Source organism: Dromaius novaehollandiae, chromosome 1, assembly GCF_036370855.1.
Source record: "Dromaius novaehollandiae isolate bDroNov1 chromosome 1, bDroNov1.hap1, whole genome shotgun sequence".
Lineage (NCBI taxonomy): Eukaryota > Metazoa > Chordata > Aves > Casuariiformes > Dromaiidae > Dromaius > Dromaius novaehollandiae.
This window is the reverse complement of record NC_088098.1, coordinates 197666780-197688586: the sequence shown is the minus strand read 5'-3', so window position 1 is coordinate 197688586 and position 21807 is coordinate 197666780. Positions and strand designations below refer to the sequence as shown.

Here is a 21807-nt window from a genome sequence, read left to right as displayed (position 1 = left end):
GGGAGAAGCCAAAATCCCAGCGCAGCTTCTCTCAGGAGCAAGGGCAAGAGCACTGTGCAGCCCTAAAGGAACACTGGTCCTATCATGAGCTCCAAAGCCCAGCAGGGATTTGTATAAATCTACCCCTTCAGGACAGCCTTATTTTTTAATTCTCAGGCAACCACTCCGTTCCCTGAACGCTTGCCCTGCATTACTACAGCAACTCCATCAGCCAAGAGACTGCTCACCCCCCAGCGTAAATCAAGGGCAGCTCTGCGGATGCTGAGAAGCACATTCGAGATTTACACCTTTGTTAGGGAGTGCTGGGTTTGGACATCTGCCACCTGGAAGGGCTGTATGAAGTGACTCTCTTTCTCTCCCCCTTTTTTCTTTTCCCTTTTCTCTCTCTTCCGCTTTTCCTCTCCTTTTCTGCATCTCATTCTTTGTTGGTGTGCCTTTAGTGAAAAGAAAAAACACAAAAAACTAAATGTTCCTAAGCTAGAATAGCTATCTGAGTTAGCAGCTAAAATAGCAGCAAATGCTGGGGAGCTTGGAGTTTAAACCAGGTCAATGGCTCAAGGTCAGCTGCAGTTTCTCTTTTAGGCAATTTCTGCAGGGTTCATCAGGTTTGTCACCAGGTTCATCAGGGTTCCTCAAGTCTGGGCACAGAAGCGCACAAACCGTCCCCATGCCGTTGTCCTGAGCGAAAACCTTGTCTCAGCTTCCACCGAGGGCAGGGAGGGGAGACAGCAGCACTTGCTGCCACGCTTCACGCACACGGGAAAACCTGCAGGCCGGCAGGCATCCAATCCATCCGCAGCACCGCCGCCCCCGGCATTTCCGTGCCAGCCGGGCTCGGTGGCCCGCGAGCGGGGCTCGGCTGGCCGCGCCGGGCGGCGTGGGGAGGGAGGCCTCTGCGGCCCCGTTTCCACGCTGGGGGAGCCAACCCTCGGGTGGCCGTTCGCGCAGCTCCCAGCGCCGGGGAGGAGAGGGAAGGAGGCTAGCGCTGGGAAAACCTTTCCAGTGAGGAGTATTTTGTCACAGAGTGAATATACGTAGTTTCAGGGGACAGAGGAAGACCCAACCAGCTTGATCAGTTGAGTCAAACACAGGGAATTGTCTTACCTGGGGAAAAAAATATGGGGAAGAAAAAAGTCGACTACTTACTTGTGGCAATTTTGTGGAAAATCACAACTGCTTTTCATTGCTGTTTCTATTTCAAAATGACTTTTTTTTTTAAGTGTTAAAAAGATGGGGGGTTTACTTAGCTGCAAAAAAATTGAACTATCCCAGGCTAAGCGCAACAGTAATTTGGGGGAATTTTTCTGCTTTTATTCAACCCAGACCGAACTTGTTGGGACAACTGCCATTGCTGGATTTTGCTTTGTGTTGAGCAGTATGGACAGAGCACGTTTTTCTGGCGAGCAGAGCACAAATCCGTGGTGAAAGGGAGCTGTTCAGAGGGAGGCTCATCACTGGGCAGAGCCACACGACAGCTGGTTCTGGGCAGATGTCGGTCACGTAGAGCTGACTTCAGAGCACACAAATTAGGGCACCAGATCACTAGCCGTAGAAAAGAGATCAATTTTCTCTGGGACACATGAAGAAAAAAAAAGGTTTGTGCTGCGCTGTTTATTTAGACACGTTCACCTTTCTCTCTCATCTAAGCCACAAGGCAAAGAAATGCTTTTTAGAAACTCTCATGCTAGAACCATTCCAAACTCTTGTGATTAATTCAACAGCTGCTCCAAAAACTTTCCTAGGGATATCTGTATTATTATATGAATATATCATATATATGTATATATGTATATAATATATATGTTATTATATTTATATTTCATGGAATGATAATAACTGTCATTTAACCATCACCTACCATCTTCGACTGAACATTCCCAAAGTCATCTAAGATAAAAAAATATTCCATTTGGACCTTTTATTATTAAAATGTTTTAAATAATATCTAAATTATGAAATATAACAGTATATTTTACTTATTTTAAAGAAATGAACTTTTTTACAAATATAGTAATCATGTTCATACACAGGTGAGAGAACAATATTTTAATCAACTTCAACAATCAACTTCAGTGGTGAAGTAATTCAGCTCTTAGATGTAATATATATTTTTACAATGTAATACCATTTTTTAAATGATTCTTAAATTATTTATAAAGCTAATATTTTGAAATAATTAAATTCCTTCCTCCAGTGATAAAAGCCACATATCTCTGAATAGATAGGTTTACAAGGCAGTGTCTTTTTGTGTAACAGACAGCAGCTCGACAGCTTCCTAAGTTTGTCCTTTTTATAGAAGGTCAAAATAAAAACAAAATAGACTGTACCACAAGTTTCCTTAAATAGTGTATCTTATAATATGATCTCAAAGGAAAAAAGTATGAAAACCTTACATGCAGGAGCAGCTGTGTAACCAAGATATGCTTGGATTTTTCCTCCAAGTATTACTGATAAAGAATGTGCTTCGGAGAAACTACAGGCTAATGTGTAGACAAGGGAAAATGTCCTACAATAAACGAGAAGTCTCTCATTAGCAAACTGCTTGAGTGCTACTATAAGGCACTAATGCAGCTGGCACAGTTCCTGAGAATAGAATAATTCATTGCCATGGTTACCGATGCTAGAAATATTACCCTCCGCAATTAGTGTAAACAAAGATCCTTTCAGGCCGGTATAAAAATTAGAGCGCTTTAAGCAATTAATGGAAATTATAAATTGTACAGAAGTCAAAGTTGTTCATTGTAAGACCTGTAGCTTTTCCAACACTGAAGGGGTGTGAAAACTCTCTGAAAAGGTCTGATCCTCTCCTAGTCTGAAACTAGTTGCAAAGCTCTCATCCACCTTGGAGGGCAGGGCCAGAGTCCCTGTCTGGGCACCACCAGAGCAGAAGCACTTAGGGAGTGTGCAGACCCTCCTACAGTGGTATGTCTTCAGCGGAGGCACGCTTTTAAAACTGCACGGCTCTAACAGAAGAAGCTAAGAGGGAAGAAGCCATCACACGTGCTGAGGACTTGTTGCTGATGAAGATCTCCTAATGAAGAATATCGTGGAGTTAATTTACACCAGCTCATCCAGGCCAGTCAGTCCTAGAGGAGGGTGGTCCTTGGGACCCAACACAGCCTCTAACTGAAATGGCGAATGTGAATTAGGCTCCACTCCTGCACCTGCAGTCAAACAGCTGGACCAGAACATATTCCCACAGTGACATTTTGTGGTGCACACGCAGGGCAGCCAAAGAGACCAATATTGGTGGTGCATCCTGAGTAACGTTAACTTAGGAGGAAGAATAGTTCTGTGGTTACAGCACTGTGAGGGGATAGATTTATGCCTTGCAGGAGACTCACCACATTCTGCTCTTATTCCAGTAACGTCATAAAATCTTGACCAGGTGTGGGGCCTCCCTGCACCAGTATGCTGAGAGACTGTCCCTGCCTCCAGGATTTGTATGGGGAAAGGATGAGCAAAGGGGCGGGCTGGTCACATGCAGTCAGAAGCAGGATGGAAATGCAGGTGTCCTTTGGTCCCCTAAGTGCCTTTTCCACCAGAACGCATTTCCCCAGGATGGGCTCAGTTTCCCCAGTGCCCATGCCTTCCTGGTGCACCATCTGTCCTGCCTATCAGCACTGTGATGTTGCCGGGGCCACGGCACCAGGAACACGTGCTGGCACAGCACCTCACCTGCAGAGGACCTAGTCAAGCCAGGGTCTTCAGAGTCCACGGAAAAGTCCAGATGCACCTCACAACAGTGCTCCTCCTGCCTGCAAGTGCCAGTAATAGGAAAGAAAGGAAAAGCCACAGCGACTCGCCACACCGAGGGTTTGCCCAGTGGAGGAGAGAAGCTGCATTAGTTCAGTGTGATTCCCAGTCAGAGCTCATTGTCTGAAGACTTGGGGATCCCTTTTTTCTTCAGACCTATATCCCTAAAAATAGATTGACTTTTCCCATGTAAAGCTATTTTGCCCCAAGCATTGATCCTTTCCTGCAGATATTTGGCTAACTGATTCCTCTGGCAGCATGAAGCCTTTCTCCCAGGAGGATACTGTGCTGGTGAGGTTCTTTCCTCCACAGAAAACCAGCACAAAGTACCCCAGAAAGTCTTTGTAGGGATGCAAGAGGAGCAGCCCAGAGCAAGCATCTGTGCCTCCTCCCCCTCCTCCTCATTCACACCTTACTGCTTGCGGCCAGGTACAGCAAGGGCTAACAGTGGGTCCAAAGGGGTGAGAAGGGGACAAAAATTACACTGCAAAACTGCATTTATGGAAATCTGATGTTTACAGTTCCCCAGGAGACTGAAACATAGGAGCTGCAGCCTCTAATTTACCTGGAGAAACAACTGCTCAGGGCCAACATAATGGAGTTACTCCCTGCACTGAAGGGTGGCTTTCAGTTCTTCAGCCACCCGCTCGGAGCCAGGATGCTCAGGCTACCTGGAGAAGGAGCAGATTGCCAGAGACTCCCCCCTAATCAGCAAAAGATTCAAGCTGAGACCCTAAAAGTGGAATAAGGTGTCCAGCAACAACAAGTTAAGCTAAGCTGCTGGGTTCCTACCAGGTTCCTGCAAGCTAACCTGAGAATTTGAGACATGAGGTTAGCATCACTAAAAGGAAAGTAGCTGCTGAATCAGAAAAAAACCCCAAACCCAAAGCACTTTGCAAAGCTCACAAGCTGGTTTCAGATATAGTCAGCCCAATTATTTAAAGCTTTCAGAAATAATGTGACCTCAGCAACCTACAGATGATCGTAATCTTACACATATTCGAAGCCAAGAGAAAATGAATGGAGAGTTCCATCATTGTGCATGAGTAACAAGGCCATCTCAAACAACCTCATGGCAATATAACATACCTCATTAGGACTTCTTCCGGATCTTACTTTTCTTTCTTTCTGTGTCTGTCTAATTAAAAAATGATTACATATCACCTAAATTTTCCCCAGCATTTCACATAGTTTTTGTAAGGTTTTTGTTTCTTTCTCTTTTTCAGAAAAATATAATTAATGTGTAGAACTCATAGCCACAGGACATTATTGAAGCCAAGAACCTCGAAAGATTCACTAAAAGAGAAAGTTTATGCAAAAGGGAATCATTTCCTCTATGGTAGCAAGTGATAAAAATAATTATCCTCAAAACAGAGACAAACCACTAACTTCATAAAGTTAAGAGAGTTCCTCTTCTATCAGATGCTGCATAATCATGCACAATAGGGTCTTCATATGTCTTTGTAAAATATCTCCTCTACTGGCAGCTGTGAACAGCAACAGACTACTTAATTAGGTGGGTCACCAGTTTAACCAATATGTCAGTTCCTACATTCCCCTTTTCCAGAGTCATTGTGCCATGTTACTTTATGACACCTGCTTCATCAAATCCGAAGGACAGCTGCTTTCTTGCTGTGTGGTGGAGGGCAAAGAATAACTGCTATGGCCTACCTAAGTGGAAAGCCGGGAGTAAGGAAAAAAGCAAGGAGTGCTTTTCCTCCCCTCTTCCCATTCAGGCCATGGCCATGTCTGTCTCTGCTGAATCTAGGCAGCATGGGGAGGAACAGCGCTGCTGTTGTAGCATGCCCCCAGCTACCTCTCAAATCACTTCACAGCTACTGTGGTAAAACATAAATGATTTGGCTTCATGAAACCTTTCTTGAAGAAGGAACACTACCATCCTCATTTAGAGGCAGAAGAAGCAAAGAGGTGGAGTTTGGTACTGAAGGTCACACAGGATATCTGTAAAAGAGCCAAGGATAATATGATCTGACTCTAGTTCCCTGCCCAGTTCTTTGGCCATTCTTCTCCTTCACGATCTATGTTAAACATCCCTATAACAGAACTGGGAAACCTAGAGGGAAGAGTGAGTCTGTTCAGCAGCGCAGATCAAGACAAGAAAGCAAGCAGTCTGCACACTTAAACAAAGTGGTCCTTAGCTCTGCTCAGCCGCTGGAGCAGGGGCTGTAACTGGATACAGAGTCCGTAACACCAAAGCATTTAGTGATCCTCGCTGCACGGGGACAAGTCTGCAGCTGGAAGGTCTGGAACAGCCATGATGGCTGTAGGTCAGGAACCTCCTGAAGAAGCATTATGTGACATGCCCCTGCACATAATCTGAGTGGAGAAAAACAGATGTGACGAGATAACATTGAAGTGAAATCCCAATGGAGAAAGAAAAATTAGGAAGCTTGCTAAGGAGCCTGCTGCCATCTGGAAGGCCAGAAGAAGCATACATCTGTGAAAAAGCAAGACCTCTGGGGAAAGCCCACCTGCTTGCAATGGGCACAGCAAAGATGCAAGGATGGTGACCAGCTGATGGGCCTGCCTCGCCCTGGAAATGTGATCAGAGGGTAGAGGAGGGGGGTGGTTATCATTTTCATGAGATTTCAGGGTATGTAGCAGAATCTAAAGTAATCACCTTGTGTTGATTGTTGGCCTTGGCTTGAACAGTAACTTTGTGGCCCAGAGGGTTTAACCAAAGATACAAGGAGGGAAATGAGAGCACATTTTGGCTCTTGATTTGCTAATAGGAGCCTTTTGTGCTGTTTATTGGTCCAGAGCCATCTCCTAGGTCTTAACCTTTTATTCCTTAGTTGCCATGAAAACATGTGGTCTTCCTTGACTATGCATTTTATTTTTCAGAGGTAAGAGTATTCTTTCTGAGCTTTCACTAAACTCTCATCTTTGGTGTTAAATCTGGGGCACAGGGAGGGGAGAGGTGACCTATGCCATGGTAACAGATGCCTTTGAGTTAGTAATTGGTCTTGTAGTAACTGATAGTTTCTATAATTCAGCCCAGTGAACACCAGCTTCATACTGGCCTTCTCTTATGGAAACAAAGTACAAAAGGCTTTTGCTTTTGGTTAGTCATGTAAATCCTCCAATGAAGTTCATTCTAACAGAACTGTAGTAAAAGGCTGTGCTATAAATAGTGCTGTGTGTTTGCCTGAGCTGAGGCAGAAATGTAAGTTTTCATTGCTTGGATTGAGGAGCCCAGTCCTTTCAGAGCCAGGGGCTGACATTTGCCTTTATGCTTGTGCTCTGATGTCTGTTTTGTTTTCCGATAAAGTCATTTACTTTAAATTGGTCTGAATACATGCTACATCTTGAGAAAGAATTACGATCCAGCATAGACAAGTTAACTTAACCATGTAATCTGGTCCAACTGTTTTTTCTTAAAACTTGCAGATTCATGGGGTTTTGTATTAGACACTAGGAAAAAAAAAACACAGGCAAATTCAACATCATCTAGTGATCATGGACAGAAATATTCTAAGCCTCTGAGAAGGCAGCAATAGGCAACTCTGCAAAGGATGCACGCACCGTTTATGCAGTTGCTGCATATGAGCATTTCTTACTGATTTGAATGAAGCTGTTCAGATGCAGTGGCTGCATAATCAGACACTAACCGTGGCATGATAATGACTGGATATGGTCTAATTAGAAGGATCAGAAGCTTAATTTGTTAACAAGGAAAAAATATAGATCTATTAGCAAAAGAATAGCAGGACTGATTTCTTCAATGTAAATGCTACATTTTTATAAGATTTGTTATCTGTCAGAAAACAAAACCTATTAGTGTAGAATGTGAAGGGTAGAAACTCAGAGACTGACAGCTGTAGATGCAATATATTCCTACGGTAAAGATACCCCAAGACTAGCTGAATTTTTAGATGTCTCTGTTTCCCCTTAAGAAACACTGAAAAAAATTCACTTGATTTTTGTTACCTTCATTTTTCTGATCCTCTACAGCATTTTAACATATCTTTCTTTTCATGTGCCCACTTTAGATTGTGGCCAGTTTCATCACAATCATAATCAAGAGAAGGCTATTCACTACTCATATTTACTAAAACACATTTCACTGTATTTATACAAATCTAATTTGTTGCAAAATTTGGTTGCATTTTCATCTTTAGAGGCAAATGAATGTAGCCGGGCAGGAACAGAACAGATTTTTTTTACATGATGCACAGCTTTGCTGTGCTTTCTACCTTTAAGACGTTGTTGGGTCATGGGGATTTTTCTTCACTTTGTGTTCTGTGTATTGCCCAGCAAAAGTTCCCAGCTCAGTGCAAGGAGCTCTGCATCACTTGTTCCCACACTGCTGTAGCCTACAGCTGAAGAACACCTACACTGTGTTCTTTTGAGCATCTTTATTTTTGTTCACCTCTTTTTGCCTTTTTTAGAAGCTAAAAATGAATGTTGGTTTAACCTGGATGTGCAGCTACATGTGGAAACAGCACGTGTAGCTATCCCACCCCCTCCGCTGTCAGATACAGCACAGTATCTGTGATGCCTCCATTACTTCAGTGTCTGCATTACAGCCTGAACGGCATAAACTTTGCCTTTAATATTCCCGTGAGAGAGAAAAGTGCTTTTATCCCACATTATAGATCTGGATATGCAGCAGAGAGCCTGCATCTTCATTTATTTCTTGGAGTTCACTGAGGCACGCAGGTGGCCACAAGGGTTTTAGGCATCACCACAGCTAGGTGCAGCTGATTTTGTGGATCAGGCTTTAAAATGTGATACCTACGTCCTTTTGTAAATCCAGGCAGAACTGACGTGCTCACTGCTACCTGGAAAGGGAGCAGTGGAAGCAGGAATCGAACCTGCCTCATGAAGATCAGCAGTGTGCTGGAAGGCACAGGCCCTCGCTCCTTCTGCATGGCAGTTGCTGGCTCTAATTCATCTCACCTGTGATCCACATAGGAGGTCTGCCCAGAGGTGCTTTGCCAAGGGCTTGAGCACAAAGATACAGTATCAGCAAAGGTTGTTTGTAAGCCTTTGTGTAGCTGTGGGAATTCTAGCCCGATAGACCCCAATTTTTTCCTCCTTGCGCTTGTCTTGTTCTATTTAAAATGGCATCCATGGGGTCCCATCTCCATCTGTATCTCTTAAAACACATTCATTTTTCTTGAGCTGGAAAAATGCACATATTTGTCAAGGAAGAGTCCCATTCATTGGTCAGAACAAGAGAACTCCTATTGCTAGCATCTAACTGAATATCTGAGCTAAGCAGTAAGGGTCTTTGCAGAGCAAAAGGGATGATGTGGCACTAGGGATGGAGCAGGTTCTTACTCCTCATCTGCCGCAGAGGCATCTGGGGCTGCTGAAATAACCCTTTCCAGAAACCTTTGAGCCTCCTTCCCATCTCCCTCAGGGCACTGTGGAATGGTTTTAATTGGAAGCAGATGTGCAGTGTGGTAGGTGGGAGCAGGAGTCTGCTCAGTGTGAGCTCCTAGTAAATAACTTCTGAATGCTCACTTTGGGATGAAAAGATACCATGATTCAAGGGAAAGGATTTAAAATGAGATTAGCACTCACTCACAGTCAGTTGTTTGGTCAGTTAGTCTTGCCACTACTCCTTACCAATTATGAGGAGTCAAGAATATTCTCTTCTCTCCCTTGCTTTCTAGATTCGCAAGATGGATGAAGCAGTCAGCTTCAGAAATGGGTCACAGAGAGATTTCCACATTATCACTGCCATTGCAAACATTTGGGGGATTTCACTTTTCCAGCAAGGTGGCCGTGAAAATCAGAGATGTACTGTTGGGAATGACCAGTCTGGGTTTTAATTGGGAAAGGACTTTCAGCTCATAATAGATACTCAGCCTCTTCATCTTGATTACAAAAATAATTCTGGGGCCAAACTGCCTGGTTCTGTCACAAAGGCTCCCCAGTTTGGGGGGTAACAATGAAACTGCCAGGCTATTGTAGTCTGATTTTGTGGATGGTGTTAACAGCTGCACCACACGGATCTGCAGTCATCAAGATTCATGAGGTTGCTGCCCTTTTGCTCTACACTTCATTGCACCCCATTCCCACTGCAGCTATCCCTGGGCACAAGTAAAGTAACCACTAGGCAATCATCTGGGGATAATTTATATCTCAACTATTCTACTTCCAGATGCATGGGGTAAAAGACATGAAAGTGCAACAGGGGAAATAGGCCGAGAGGGCCTGAATGTAAAGTTGCTTGTGCATTGATTCACTGGGAAGACATTTCTTCAGCCTCATTTCAGCTACTGGAAAGATTTCTGGGAGTAGGATCAGTTTATACTGCGTCATCTTGTCCTGCTCATTACTTGTATAATGAACTTTCTTGTGTAGCATTGCCATTGCTCAGGAAGAAGCTCTTAATCAGAATCAAAATCCAGTTCATATCACAGAGAACTGTTAGCTCAGAGAGGTGTTGTTCATTTCTCATACCCTGTTCTTTGCTATTCCTTGGAAAACTTGGAGGAGATTTTACTCCAATTCTTATTCTAGCTGGTTAGGTATCTTACAGCATGGACATGTAGTAACATAGTAGGCTGCTTGACCCTTAATAAGGCAGTGCCACTTAGCTGAGTGAAGAAAATAAATTTAAGGATTAAAACTAGATTGATGCAAATGTGTTATGCATTTCCTAAATGCAATAAACTTATAGAAGACTTCAAAACAGAGATTCTAATACATGTCACCTTAGTCATAGTGGTCAAGTCTCAGTTTTAAAGGTGAGAAATGAAGTTTATAACATATTTAGGACAGCATTTTGCAGCTGCCATGCTAAAACTGCAACTCCAAAGTTGATGTGTGCCTGACCAGGAGAAGCAGGAAGCAAAGCTGATTTGCAAACAGAATGAAATAAGTCCATTTCCACTGTCTAACTGAAGTAAAGGCAAAAAAAAAAAAAAAAAAAAAAAGGAGAATGTGTTGATGAAACAGAAGACCAAAACTTACTCTGATTTATGAAAGCCCTCCCATAAGCAGCAAATTTAGCCTAGTTATTCCGTGGTGTTATTAAGTAAAACTGCTAAAGGCATTTCTGCATTAGAATGAAAGTGCATACATGCCCAAGTATTCTCTTTTATGCTATTTTGGGGACATCACTGCTTAATGTGTTTCTTTCAAAAGCCTAGTATTTTCCAGTACATTGAAAAGACTGGCTCTTTCTCTAGCTCAAACATCAAAAAGTAACCTTCACGTTCATCAGTGAAAAGTGACAACCGATTTTATTGACTGTACTTATTATAACACATAATATGACAGTGGGAATACTTTTCATGGTAAGATTTTTGAATGGAAGAAGAAAAGTGCAGTTAGTCTGAGTTCCTTACATTCATTAGAAGCAAGACTACTGAAAACATCAACATTAACAGTGACACATAAGCAAACACCAGAATCAGTGCCAATAAATACACAGAGTACCAAAATAAATATTTACAGAATTAAAAATATAATAAACAGTGATTAGTATATCCTCAATAACTGTCAGGGAAGAAAGACATCTATTGCTATCAGTTAGGTTTTAAATGTGTTTTTAAGAATACAGTGATTTGAGGAGACACATATTCATCAAAATTTGTAGAGGTGGAAAGGAGCATAGCGTGTCTAACAGTCTGTTGTAAAAAATACCCCCTAGAGTGTTCTTATCTTTCACTCAGAAAAAGTTGGTGCACACAAACTTGCCAGATTATTAGCAAACCATTCAGATAAAAAGAGTAGGGAGTTCTGGTTTTACTGGCTCATTATCTTGAATAGGTCACATGCTACCTTCCTGGAGGTGGCTGACACAACTAACGCTAGCGAAACTTGTAATTAACAACGATCTGCCAGCTAAAGCATGTCTTAGAAAAAAAGATGACGTGATCTCTAGCAGGACACATCTGTCCCTTTCAGCACGTAGGAAACCCCAAGAGTGTCAGTTTGGCAGATGCAGTGTAGCACACTCTTTGCGACATCTTCCTCAGGCACACCATGATATTTAAGCAGAGCTTGGCTGTGAGAAAACACTGAAGCCATTCTGTATTTTCTGCCCTTACTGGAGCTGTATTTTCCACCAGCTACATTCCTATCTCATTCCACATTTCAACAAGGCCACAAACTTCAACACTAGACCTTTCCTGAGACAGCTTCTGCTGATAAAGAGAGTAATGAAAATTCACATGGGGCCAAATTATGGTATCTTCACTCAGTCTTAATAGCAACCAACCCTACGAATACATCCCCTGCTTTCAGAGGGAACGCTTATGAAATGAGATATTGTTCAGCTGTTGCAATCTGCTTCCCGGCAGTGGATTTACTTGGATTTTACACCAAGGTGACAGCTTTAATCTTGTTCCCCTGCAGAAAAGTAGGGTAACTTTGCTTTTATTAAGCCATGTGCTACAGAAGGTTACTTGCACCCTGCCTCGGACCCGATGCCACCACACCCTGTTGCGTGGTGCTTATTTTACTCCCTCACTGGCTCACTCTTGCACCAGGAGGTCTCACCACCGCTCACCACCCTGCCATGGGCATGCTTGCTCTGGTCCCCCTGATAAAACGAGGATGGAAGAGCAGTGAGATGCCATGGATTGGAGCTGGGTCATAGTGGGCTGGTGGAAGCACCTGTGCTAAAACTACCTCAAAAATGAAAGATAATTCACCTGCTAATGAGGAGAGCAGTCACGCTCACGAGTATACCGGCATGAGTGAAGGCTTCAGCACACCCAGCTCTTGGCACTCACGCAATCTGGCTCCTAACTCAGTGCAATGTAGCCACCCTAGCAGCAATGCAAGAGAAAAATGAGCCAGATTTTACAAGCATATGTTTAACTCTCTTTTTTCCACAAGAAACAAAGGTTCAGCCCTTACTCCTGTCCCATCTCCTAGCCACCCTACCAACCATTTCACCCCAGCACAGCATCACTATCCTGGCTTTTCCCAACTGCTGCTGAATTTGGGAGACATCTCTACAAGATGACACCCCACAGCTCTGCCAGCATTCAGGTAAGGACCAGGCAGCACATTCCCCTGCTGACAGTGCCTTGCTCCCCTGGTCTGGGGTGCAGGTGAGTTGGGGCAGGCCTTTCCACTTGCTGCTGCTGACTGAGAAACATGACCAGCTGTGTAGCTTTTACATTTTAAGGTCAGGTTTAATTCAAAGCAGATGCAGCCAATTTTCTTTTATGAGCACATTATGTTCAAAGCCTCTACTGCATCTGCATAAAAGCCCGTGGAAAGAGCCTGATACCAAAATGGCAATTGTTTTGATACAGCATCATCCACAATAATAACAATCTGTTCAAGTTCTTACCATGCAGTCCCTACATATTGCTCTTCCTTAAAAACAGATTTAAGACATTTCTGTGAAACGATCAAAGGGAAGCATAACTAGTTACCATATCAAAAAACAAGAGAAATGACACAATAAGCAGGGGTTTACTGCCCTGGAAAGGATCTGGTCCTGTTTCTGCCATCACAAGTTAAATTAAGGATGGCAGTGATTGTGTTAGCTGTAATTTGAACACACTGAGCACTGTGGTTATGCACAGGAGTGGCTGCTTGTTAAGATGGAAAAACAATGGAAAGATGTGTTTTGGATTCAGATCAGCGGAAGTACTACTACAATAATATAAAAGATAGCACAGTCACCTGAATAATGTTCATCTTTACAAAAAGGGAAGACTCCTTTAGGAAAACACTTCCTACTCCCTATGGTTTAAGGATCTTCTCCCGTTCTTGCTGGAGTCAATGGAAGCTTTGCCACAGCAGAACTGGGCCTTAGAAAGAGATTGTCAGAAAATGTTGGCAAATGCCGGTTTTCCAGCTTTGTGGTCATTGCTGGGTTAGCTTCTATTTCAGAGCATTGCTTGGATGTAATATTACAGGCAAAGCAATTTTCTCCTTTTAGCCATTGCTTTTTGTGAGACTGCAGGCTGGGCACTTTAAAATCCTTCCTGTCCTGTGAAGTGCATAACCTTTTCTTCTCTCCACAAGAACTTTGGTTCTATTTATTTAAATATATACAGAAAGGAAAAAGAAAAGCAGTCTAATCAAAGATACAGAAAGTCTGGGCACGGTCTCCATCACAAACAGCCTCCAGGCTTTTACACAAGAGTGACACATTTCCCTGCTAGATTTGCTAAATTGTCCACAAAAGGGAAGTGGAGGGATATATTCCACTCTATGCAAAATACCACTCAATATCCTCACCCATATGTATGAGCTCACACAGCAGAGGCCTCTGTTTTAAAGATCCTTACAGCATGTTCTGAAGGTGAAATCATTTATTCTGGACCAAGAAGTAGGAGCAAAGCCCTCTTGAAGAACTTACCAGCAGCAGTGGTGCTGTGATGGATTTCTAGTGATGAAGGCCTGGGTCAAAAATCTGTTTCTCAAGCTGCAGTGTTATGGCTGAGGGGGAACCAGAGAAAGAGAAAGTGGGGAAAAAAGGTAGTTCCAGGCAATAGTAATCGCTGTTTTGGATGGAGAAGCCCTCTAGGGCAGGAAGAGCTTTAAAGACCTGCTTTTGCAGGAGTAAAGGACTCCAAAATGTGGCTTCAGTGGGCTATAGCTCTTAGTCCTTTGCATATGGATGTATTTCCATTTCTCTCTACAAGAAATGGACCTAGAAAACATCAAAACAAAGCTGAATTTTCCAGCTGAGATACTCTCAGGGAAGACAAGACGTGAACTAAAGATGAGCTAAAAAAGTACCAGATTCTGGTACCTCTTGATTACAGTAAAGAGCACATGAACTCATGACAAATCTCAACATCAGAGAGTGATGCTCAGCGCAGCCGGGTCCTGAGCAGCTGGAGGACAACAGACTGTATTCTCAGCATTAAATCTGAGAGTCAGTCATTGTGCAATTCTGCCTGGATAAGTGGGGTTATGTCATCTTAATGGAAACATAAACAAAGCAAAAATAAATAAAAAAGTAAAAGGCAAGAAAAACCCTGCAGAAACTGTCATGTGTAAACTTTGCCAAGACTCATTTCTGCAGCGTCTTTGAGTTGGTGTCAATTTGTTTTTCCAAGACAGAAGCATCAGCCTTTCATATCAATAGCTACAAAAATGCATTTTCAGACCACCTTGCTTAAAGTCCCATATTATCCACTGTTAGATAACCATCTGCCTTATAAGTGGCTATTGTTGCTGTGAACTGTCTCTCTCATACCATTATCTTGCTGAAAAGCCTTTTCAGAAAGTAGTCTATATCAGAGCAAGCAAAAAAACCCTCAGAGCACAGCCATGAATCAATGGCTCCCTTTGATCTGCGAGCTCAGCCAGTACTAAAAATTTTAAAAACAACTAGGTCCTTGCTTTGCTAAGCAAGGCCTGGGAATTTGGCTCATCTGCACTTAGAGCATCTTACTGAAAATGCCATGTGTATCAGACGTTTTGAAGACTTTGGTGCAATATTCGCTTAGCTTAGATAAATAATTTAGTAAGATTCATTTAAAAATAATCGGTGAATTAATTTTTATAGTGTATGCGTGCAATTTTAAAAATTCAGTCCTCTGCTACCCTGAATGGTAGTAAGGACGTTCACAGTGGATGAAGAAAACGCTGGTGATTGATGGGATAAGACTGAACATGGATTCTTCTTATTCTAGTGGTGTGTTTTCTTCCAAAATCTGTCACATGGGTTTGAGTCCTATTTACTAGCAAGAGCAAAATCTATGTGCACTGTGCAGAAAATAAGACCCTTTTTGTCTGTTGCAGGCCACACCTATAGCACAGGAAAGTTTACTTCTATTATGACAAAAGAAGTCCACAAAAACATCATTTCATGCTACTAAAAGGAAATCTTTTGTGCTGATGTATAGGAAAGGAATGTATACCACTGATACTACTGTAGATAGCTATAAAATGCTATGCAATATATAGAAATATCCTAAGAACATACAAAATTTACCAGTAGTGACCTGAAAGTGCAAAGAGTATATATAACTAAATGCCAAGTCCTCATCTATAAAATCCTTTATGAATGACATACAGGCTGATAATTACAAAGCATTGTTCAGACCACAAAATAACAAATAGAACAAATAAACAAAAGTATTCTTTGAGAAAATCAAAACAGTGACAGAACTGGGAATGATATCTTTGGGACTCAGAACATCATTTCTACCCTAATACCTACCAAAGCCAAGGAAAATATATGCTTAAACACAGTAATACAAAAAAGAAAGCAAACCACCACAGAATGCCTCGGGACTATTACCTCTTTATGTCACAACCTTTAAATCCAGCAAGTCATTAATTGTTTGCTGTTAGGCATCTCGTCGTATTTTACAGGGATCTTTCAGGAATTAAATGCAGGTTGAAAGAAAGCCTTTGAACCTCCTTTCAGTCATTGTTTTAGGCATTGTGTGGAGTTACACAATTATATTTCTATGATAATAAAAAGCCTTTGTAAATATTAAGTTTTCAATTACCTTTTGAAATAAAAACATCAATGGCTTAAAGACAGAAGTGGGTTTTATAAATACAAAGTTAATTTGACCATTAAATCATATTTTTACTCTCATACAACCATTACCCTGAATCAATGTCAGTATGTTGTTACGATTCAAAATACCGACATCCTACCACAAGTCACTTTCCCATTTTCCTTTTAAGGATATGATTGTCCTTAAAATATGTACATAGCAAGCAGCCAAACGAACCACCGAGAGATCTGCAAAGTGTACTTACACTAGGGTTGCAATAAAAAGCTCGAGCGAGTGGTTCGGCAGCCCCTCGCCGCTGCCAGCGAGCGCGCAGCCCTCCCACCCCGGTGCTGCTGCCGGCCGGGGGCTGCCCGCGCCGCACCGGAGCTCGGCACCAGGCAGGGAGCTGCCGCCAGCATGCCGAGGAAGGAGTCAAAACAGGGCAGAAAACAAGAGAGAGAGAAACTGAAGGGAAGGCAAAACAGTTTAATGATGGTTCTTGTTAGTCATAAGTGTGAGGGAGCTAGTCTAATGTTACTCTATGTTCCCCTAATACAGACATGCCACGATGCAAACAAAACGCATAGAATGAAATCTGCCACGCGCAGGTCCTGCAGGAATGGTAGCTTATATCTTCTAGTGCTTTTAAGACACACGACTGTTACTACCTGTAAACAGTGCTTCCAGTCTTTCTGGCATCTCCACAAGCTCCCGACATCCTCCCTCCTTCTCAACCTGCAGTACCCTATGGAATCGCTCTGTACAATTTGTCCCTAAAACAAGATGGGGAAATATGACTTTTCTGCAGAACTGTCATGCAAGGAAGAACGTGACCCTTCCAGCCGGATGAAACCAAAGGAATAAAAACGTGAATGTTAGGTTTAGGGCTGAAGACCAGGATTAGTATCCAGGGTTCTGTACGGTTCATCCTTTCGAGGGTATATCTCAGCTTTAAATTTCTAAAATATACAAGCAGAGTCATGCCAAATGCCAATCCCTTTCTCAGGCGGAGGAGAGAGTGGGCGGCCCGTTCGGAGACAGCTCTGCCGCCCGCCCCACGGTGTGCGCGGGGCTGCGCGGGGCTGCGGGCTGCGCGTACGCTGGGAGGAGGCGCGCTCTGACTACGCATGCATATGTACAGCGCGGCCGCGGGAGCAGGCATGTAGAAAATCACACACGTGTACCTTATTAAAAAAAAAACGTCTAAAATAATCTTCTGTGAAGTCTATTAAGGTTCTTACTCAAACCATAAAAGCAGACAACGGTCGGAAAAACGAACCCTTTCTCCCAATTTGATATTGTTTGTGGGAATTTCAGAGATAGATTCTCATTTCACCCTTGTGACTATAAGGTCATTTCCCCAGCGTATCCCACCTGTAAGAGAAGGAATTCTCTTTACTCTATTTCCTAGCTTTTTATGGTTATCTATAACCTTAATATCCTTCAAATGTATATTCTGTATATTTATTTTCCTTTTTTCTTCCAGTTTAAGAGACAATAAAACCAGCTGCTATGTAAGATCAGACCCATTAGCTTCAGTTATGTGAATTTAGAATTCTCTGCATATATATATTTTTTAAATGTATATTATTTTTCAGATACACTGGAGCATATATTTTATATTAACTGTGGTCTGATGATTAAATACTCATACCAAAATATTTTGTAAATGCATAATATTTCCCCTTAGACTTCAACGATTTTTGGAGCTTTTTCAGTGTATCATAAAAATATGTCCTCAGGCACATTAAAACCCTATTAAATTTCTCGGAAATGTTGTCAATGCCCATGTACAGTAGCCACTATTCAAAAAAACATCCTGGCCATTAATACATTTCTCACAGGATCCAAGCTCAATAGAGCATTTTATGGACCCCTAGCTTACCATATTTCTTTTTCTCTCTTAAAGTAAAATTATTCTGAAGTTCTTAAGAATGAAAATAAAAAGCAACAAGAACCCAAACTTTCCTTAAATAGTCAAAAACTAATTTTATATATTTTTAAAAATAATAATTAAAAAACATGTTTCTTTCCTGGGTTCCATCTCTGTAAGGTTTAAGCCCAGAGCAACTTTGCATAAACCCCTGAAAATAGAGGTTTGCAGTGGCAGTGCTGTCAGACCCTCAGCTCCGACACATGGGATGTGCCCCTCTAACACCATCAGCACTTCAGCCTCACTTCTCTGGGGATGCATGAGCCCACACAGGACAGAGTTTTGCTCTAGTTTAAGGTACTTACAGAAAGTTCCACAATTTTAGAACTGTAAAATTATCTACCTATAAAAACTAACTTTTCCTTAAACTCTAGATAATACAGACAGGTGACTTTTTTTTTTAATATAAAAAATCTGTAGCATTGAGTAAATCTGCTAAAATATGTATATATCTACACATGGAGAGCAAGTTATTGTATAAATGTGAACAGTGTGTATATATTGGCATTTAGTAAAATGTTTCCCTGAACCTGATTGTATTCATCATCAGACAGGTATTGATGTAAACATCTGAACCTAGGTCAGGTGTCTCTGTTACCCATTTACATTAGAGCAGACCGAAACCAAACAAACAGATGGACAAACAAAAATATTTTTCCCGTTAGACAAATCCACCTAACTCCTTAGTTAGCTACTGCACACAAGTCGATTAAGTCTGCTGCTGAGCAGTGCTCGTGTTCCTACATCAGGTAAAATACCTGTTTGGTCGTTTGTTTTTTGCTTGGCATTTTTTCCAACATCTTGTAGAGCAAACACCATTTTCAGAGTCGGACACCATCCCTCCACGCCTCTTCCAGGACTGATTAAAAGAGAAGTGCATTGGAGAACCTCTGGTGTTCCTCCTCGTGTAGCTCTGCTCCCTTGGAGAACTCATGGCACTACCTTGCATGAGGAAAGATGCTCATTTAGGTTCATAATCCAAGTCCTGCTTCCACAAAGGCATGTAAAAATGAATCTCCCCAGTGTTTAGTGCTGCAGAAAAAAGATACAAATGTAAAAAAAAGTGCCTGAAAAGAAGTTGACTTTTCATATTCAGCCGTACAGTATAGTAAGAAGGGATTCAGGAGTGCAGGTCCCCGGAGTACATGGAAGGAAGGCTTTTAGGTGCCTTTCTTCAGGTGATGCAAAACTAATTCATTATCAGTGTTCTCCTACACAGAGTTTCCTGCACCGAGCTTGCTGTCCGTCGGTCTTTGTCTCCACCTCGTATTCAGCTACTTTTTGGCACTGTCCTGGTATGTGGCAGCTTTAACTGTTGTCCCTGCTAAGCCCCTGTTACTGACCCGGCGCACCAGTACTTTAGAGACAGGGATTTTTGTTCTGTGTATCTCACTTTTGGCCAGGTGATGGTGTGCGACATGATGGCTGTTGCTGGCGTCTGTTGCGTGGCTGGCAGGATGCGATGCAAGGTGTTTAATGCTGATGGGTATCTTGGAGTCCTTCACGGCGCTTGAGGGTGTTTTCAGTGAGCACGTGGTGGTCATTGGCGACACAGGCTTGGAGCGGGGCACGCAGGTGACCTCTTCGTCGGAAGGCCCCCCTGGTGGGTTCTCATCTGGTTCGGCATAGAGGTCGTAGAGAGCATCCCCGCTGTAGCTGTCCCTGGGAATGGTCTCCTTCTGGATGCTTGTGGTGCTGTCTTCCTCGGGCCCGGGGGTGGTGGAGTCCCAGTAACCCTCGTCGCTGTTCGGGATGCCTTCTTGCTGCTCCTTCTCCCTGCCCTTCTGCTCCTCTTTGTGGTTGAGATGAATGGGAATCTGGTTGAGACCACCGCGTTTCACCGCCACCCTGTTCTGGGCCCCCTCGGTACCTTGGGTCTCCTTCAACCCCTCAGGCGTCCTTGTCCCTCCTCCACCTCCTCCTCCTCCTCCTCCCCCAATCTGGGCGTCTGGGCCACGCTCCTCTGTCTGTGACAGCATATCCCAAAACTCCTGAAGGTAGGTGTCATCCACCTGGTCAGGACTTGCCATCTCCTCCCCTCCTCCTTGGTAGGCCACCATGGTGGGGTGCTTCTTGGAGGCGCCCAGCTTGCCGGCCCTGGGGGTGCTCTTCTCACAGCCGCCACTCCCGCTGCCCCCTTCCTCCTCCTGGTCCGCAATAATATCTCCGCAGCCTGTAAGAGAGTCAAAGCTTTTCAGTGAAGTCACGTCAGCAAACATCAAACAAATACGATCAATCGATTGCTCTGAGGGTGGATCAACAGAGGAAGGGTCAGGGGCTGCTGCCGTCTCTTGACCGCTATCACATTCGGGTTCAACAAGGGGAATAGTCTTTATTGGAATGTCACCTGTTATGGCCGCATCCTTTGCAGTCCCAACCTCTCCCGCGCCCGGGTCCGGTCGCTCGGGGCAGAGCTCCTCGGGTCGGGTCCCAGCAGCGGCAGGATCCTCCCCCGGGGGGGTTTTGCTGTCCTGCGGCTCCCCACCTCTCCCGTCAGGCTCCCTGGCCGAGGCGTGCAGGTCTCCGCTGGGTTTCCCGCAGGATGATTCAATGCTAATTTCTCCGGCGCCGTTCGGGGTTTCAGACAAAGGTTTCGGGGTCTCCTCTTTGATGCATTCCAAGCTGGCAGTCAGCGACCCCGGCATAATGAGACCGGACTGAATTTCAGAGCTTTCCCCCCTTTCCTCCTTGCCATTTTTGTCCTTTCTATGCCACCGCATACTGCTGAAGATCCCTTTCAGCCCCTTCTTTTGTCTGCCGCCAGCCCGCGGCTCTGCGCTCTCCCCCTTGCCGTTTTCCGATTTCCCGTTCTTCTTCAGCAGGGAGAAGAAGCTGTGCGACTTAGCCACGGAGCTGCTGGAGGAGACGCTGAGGCTGGCTGCCGCCCGGGGGGCTGCGTCCTTGCTCTGCTGGTCGCCGCCGCCGCTCGGTTCCTCCTTCTTGCTGCTCTCCAGCACGGCGTCGGCTAATCCGTCGTGAGTCTTGCTCCGCACCATCCCCGTTTTGCTCGCGCCTTTCCCGTCCCCACCTTTGCTTTTCACCCCGAAGATGCTCGGCATGGGGCCGCCGGATTTCCTCCTCTTGAACAGTTTGAAGGCGGTTTTGTTGATCTTGCCCGACGGCTGCTCCACGGCCGGGGGCTCGGCACAATCGCAGTGCGAGTCCATGGCTGCTGCCCGCCGCGTCCGTCCCCGCCGCCGCCGCCGCTCCCTCCCGCAGACCCCCCAGATGCCCGCCGCCGATTTCCCTCACTGACAGCCCCGCTGCCGCCGCCGCCGCCGCTGCCTCCCGCTCATCGCCATGGCAACCCGCACAGGGATAAGCCGCTTTCCTCCGCCGCCGGCCTGCGCCGGGCCGCCGCCATCCGCTCCCAATCAACCTGAGCTGCGGCGGCCGCGCCGGCGGCGCCCGTTCCCCCACCCCTCCCCAAAAGGGCTTATGTAACTTAACCCGTTTGGTCCTGCGCCGGCGGCGGCTGCGCGCTCCGTGGGCGCGCGCGGGCCCTTGGCGTGGCGGTGGAACGGCACGTGACGGCGTGGGGCACGGCGCCCGCCCCGGCGTGCGGGCGAGCCTCCTTCTCCCGGCGTTCTTCGTCGGCCCGGCCGCAGCCCCATTTCCGCCTCCCCTCCTTCGTCCCTCGACCCGAAACTGTGCCCTGGCAGGTCCCCGCGCCGCACAGCTTCTCATGACTGCAGACCTATCCAA

At 44.5% G+C, this 21807-nt stretch overlaps 1 protein-coding gene across 1 annotated transcript; it reads right to left on the bottom strand.

Moving 5' to 3' along the window:
• Window positions 1-10956: 10956 nt before the first annotated feature.
• AMER2 (APC membrane recruitment protein 2) lies at window positions 10957-21498 on the bottom strand. The gene is made up of 2 exons (XM_026108920.2): window positions 20450-21498; window positions 10957-20275 (listed from the first exon to the last, which is right to left on the bottom strand). Exons 1-2 carry the CDS (start codon window positions 21267-21269, stop codon window positions 19377-19379), a joined length of 1719 nt encoding a protein of 572 aa, XP_025964705.2. The 5' UTR covers window positions 21270-21498; the 3' UTR covers window positions 10957-19376.
• Window positions 21499-21807: the final 309 nt, after the last annotated feature.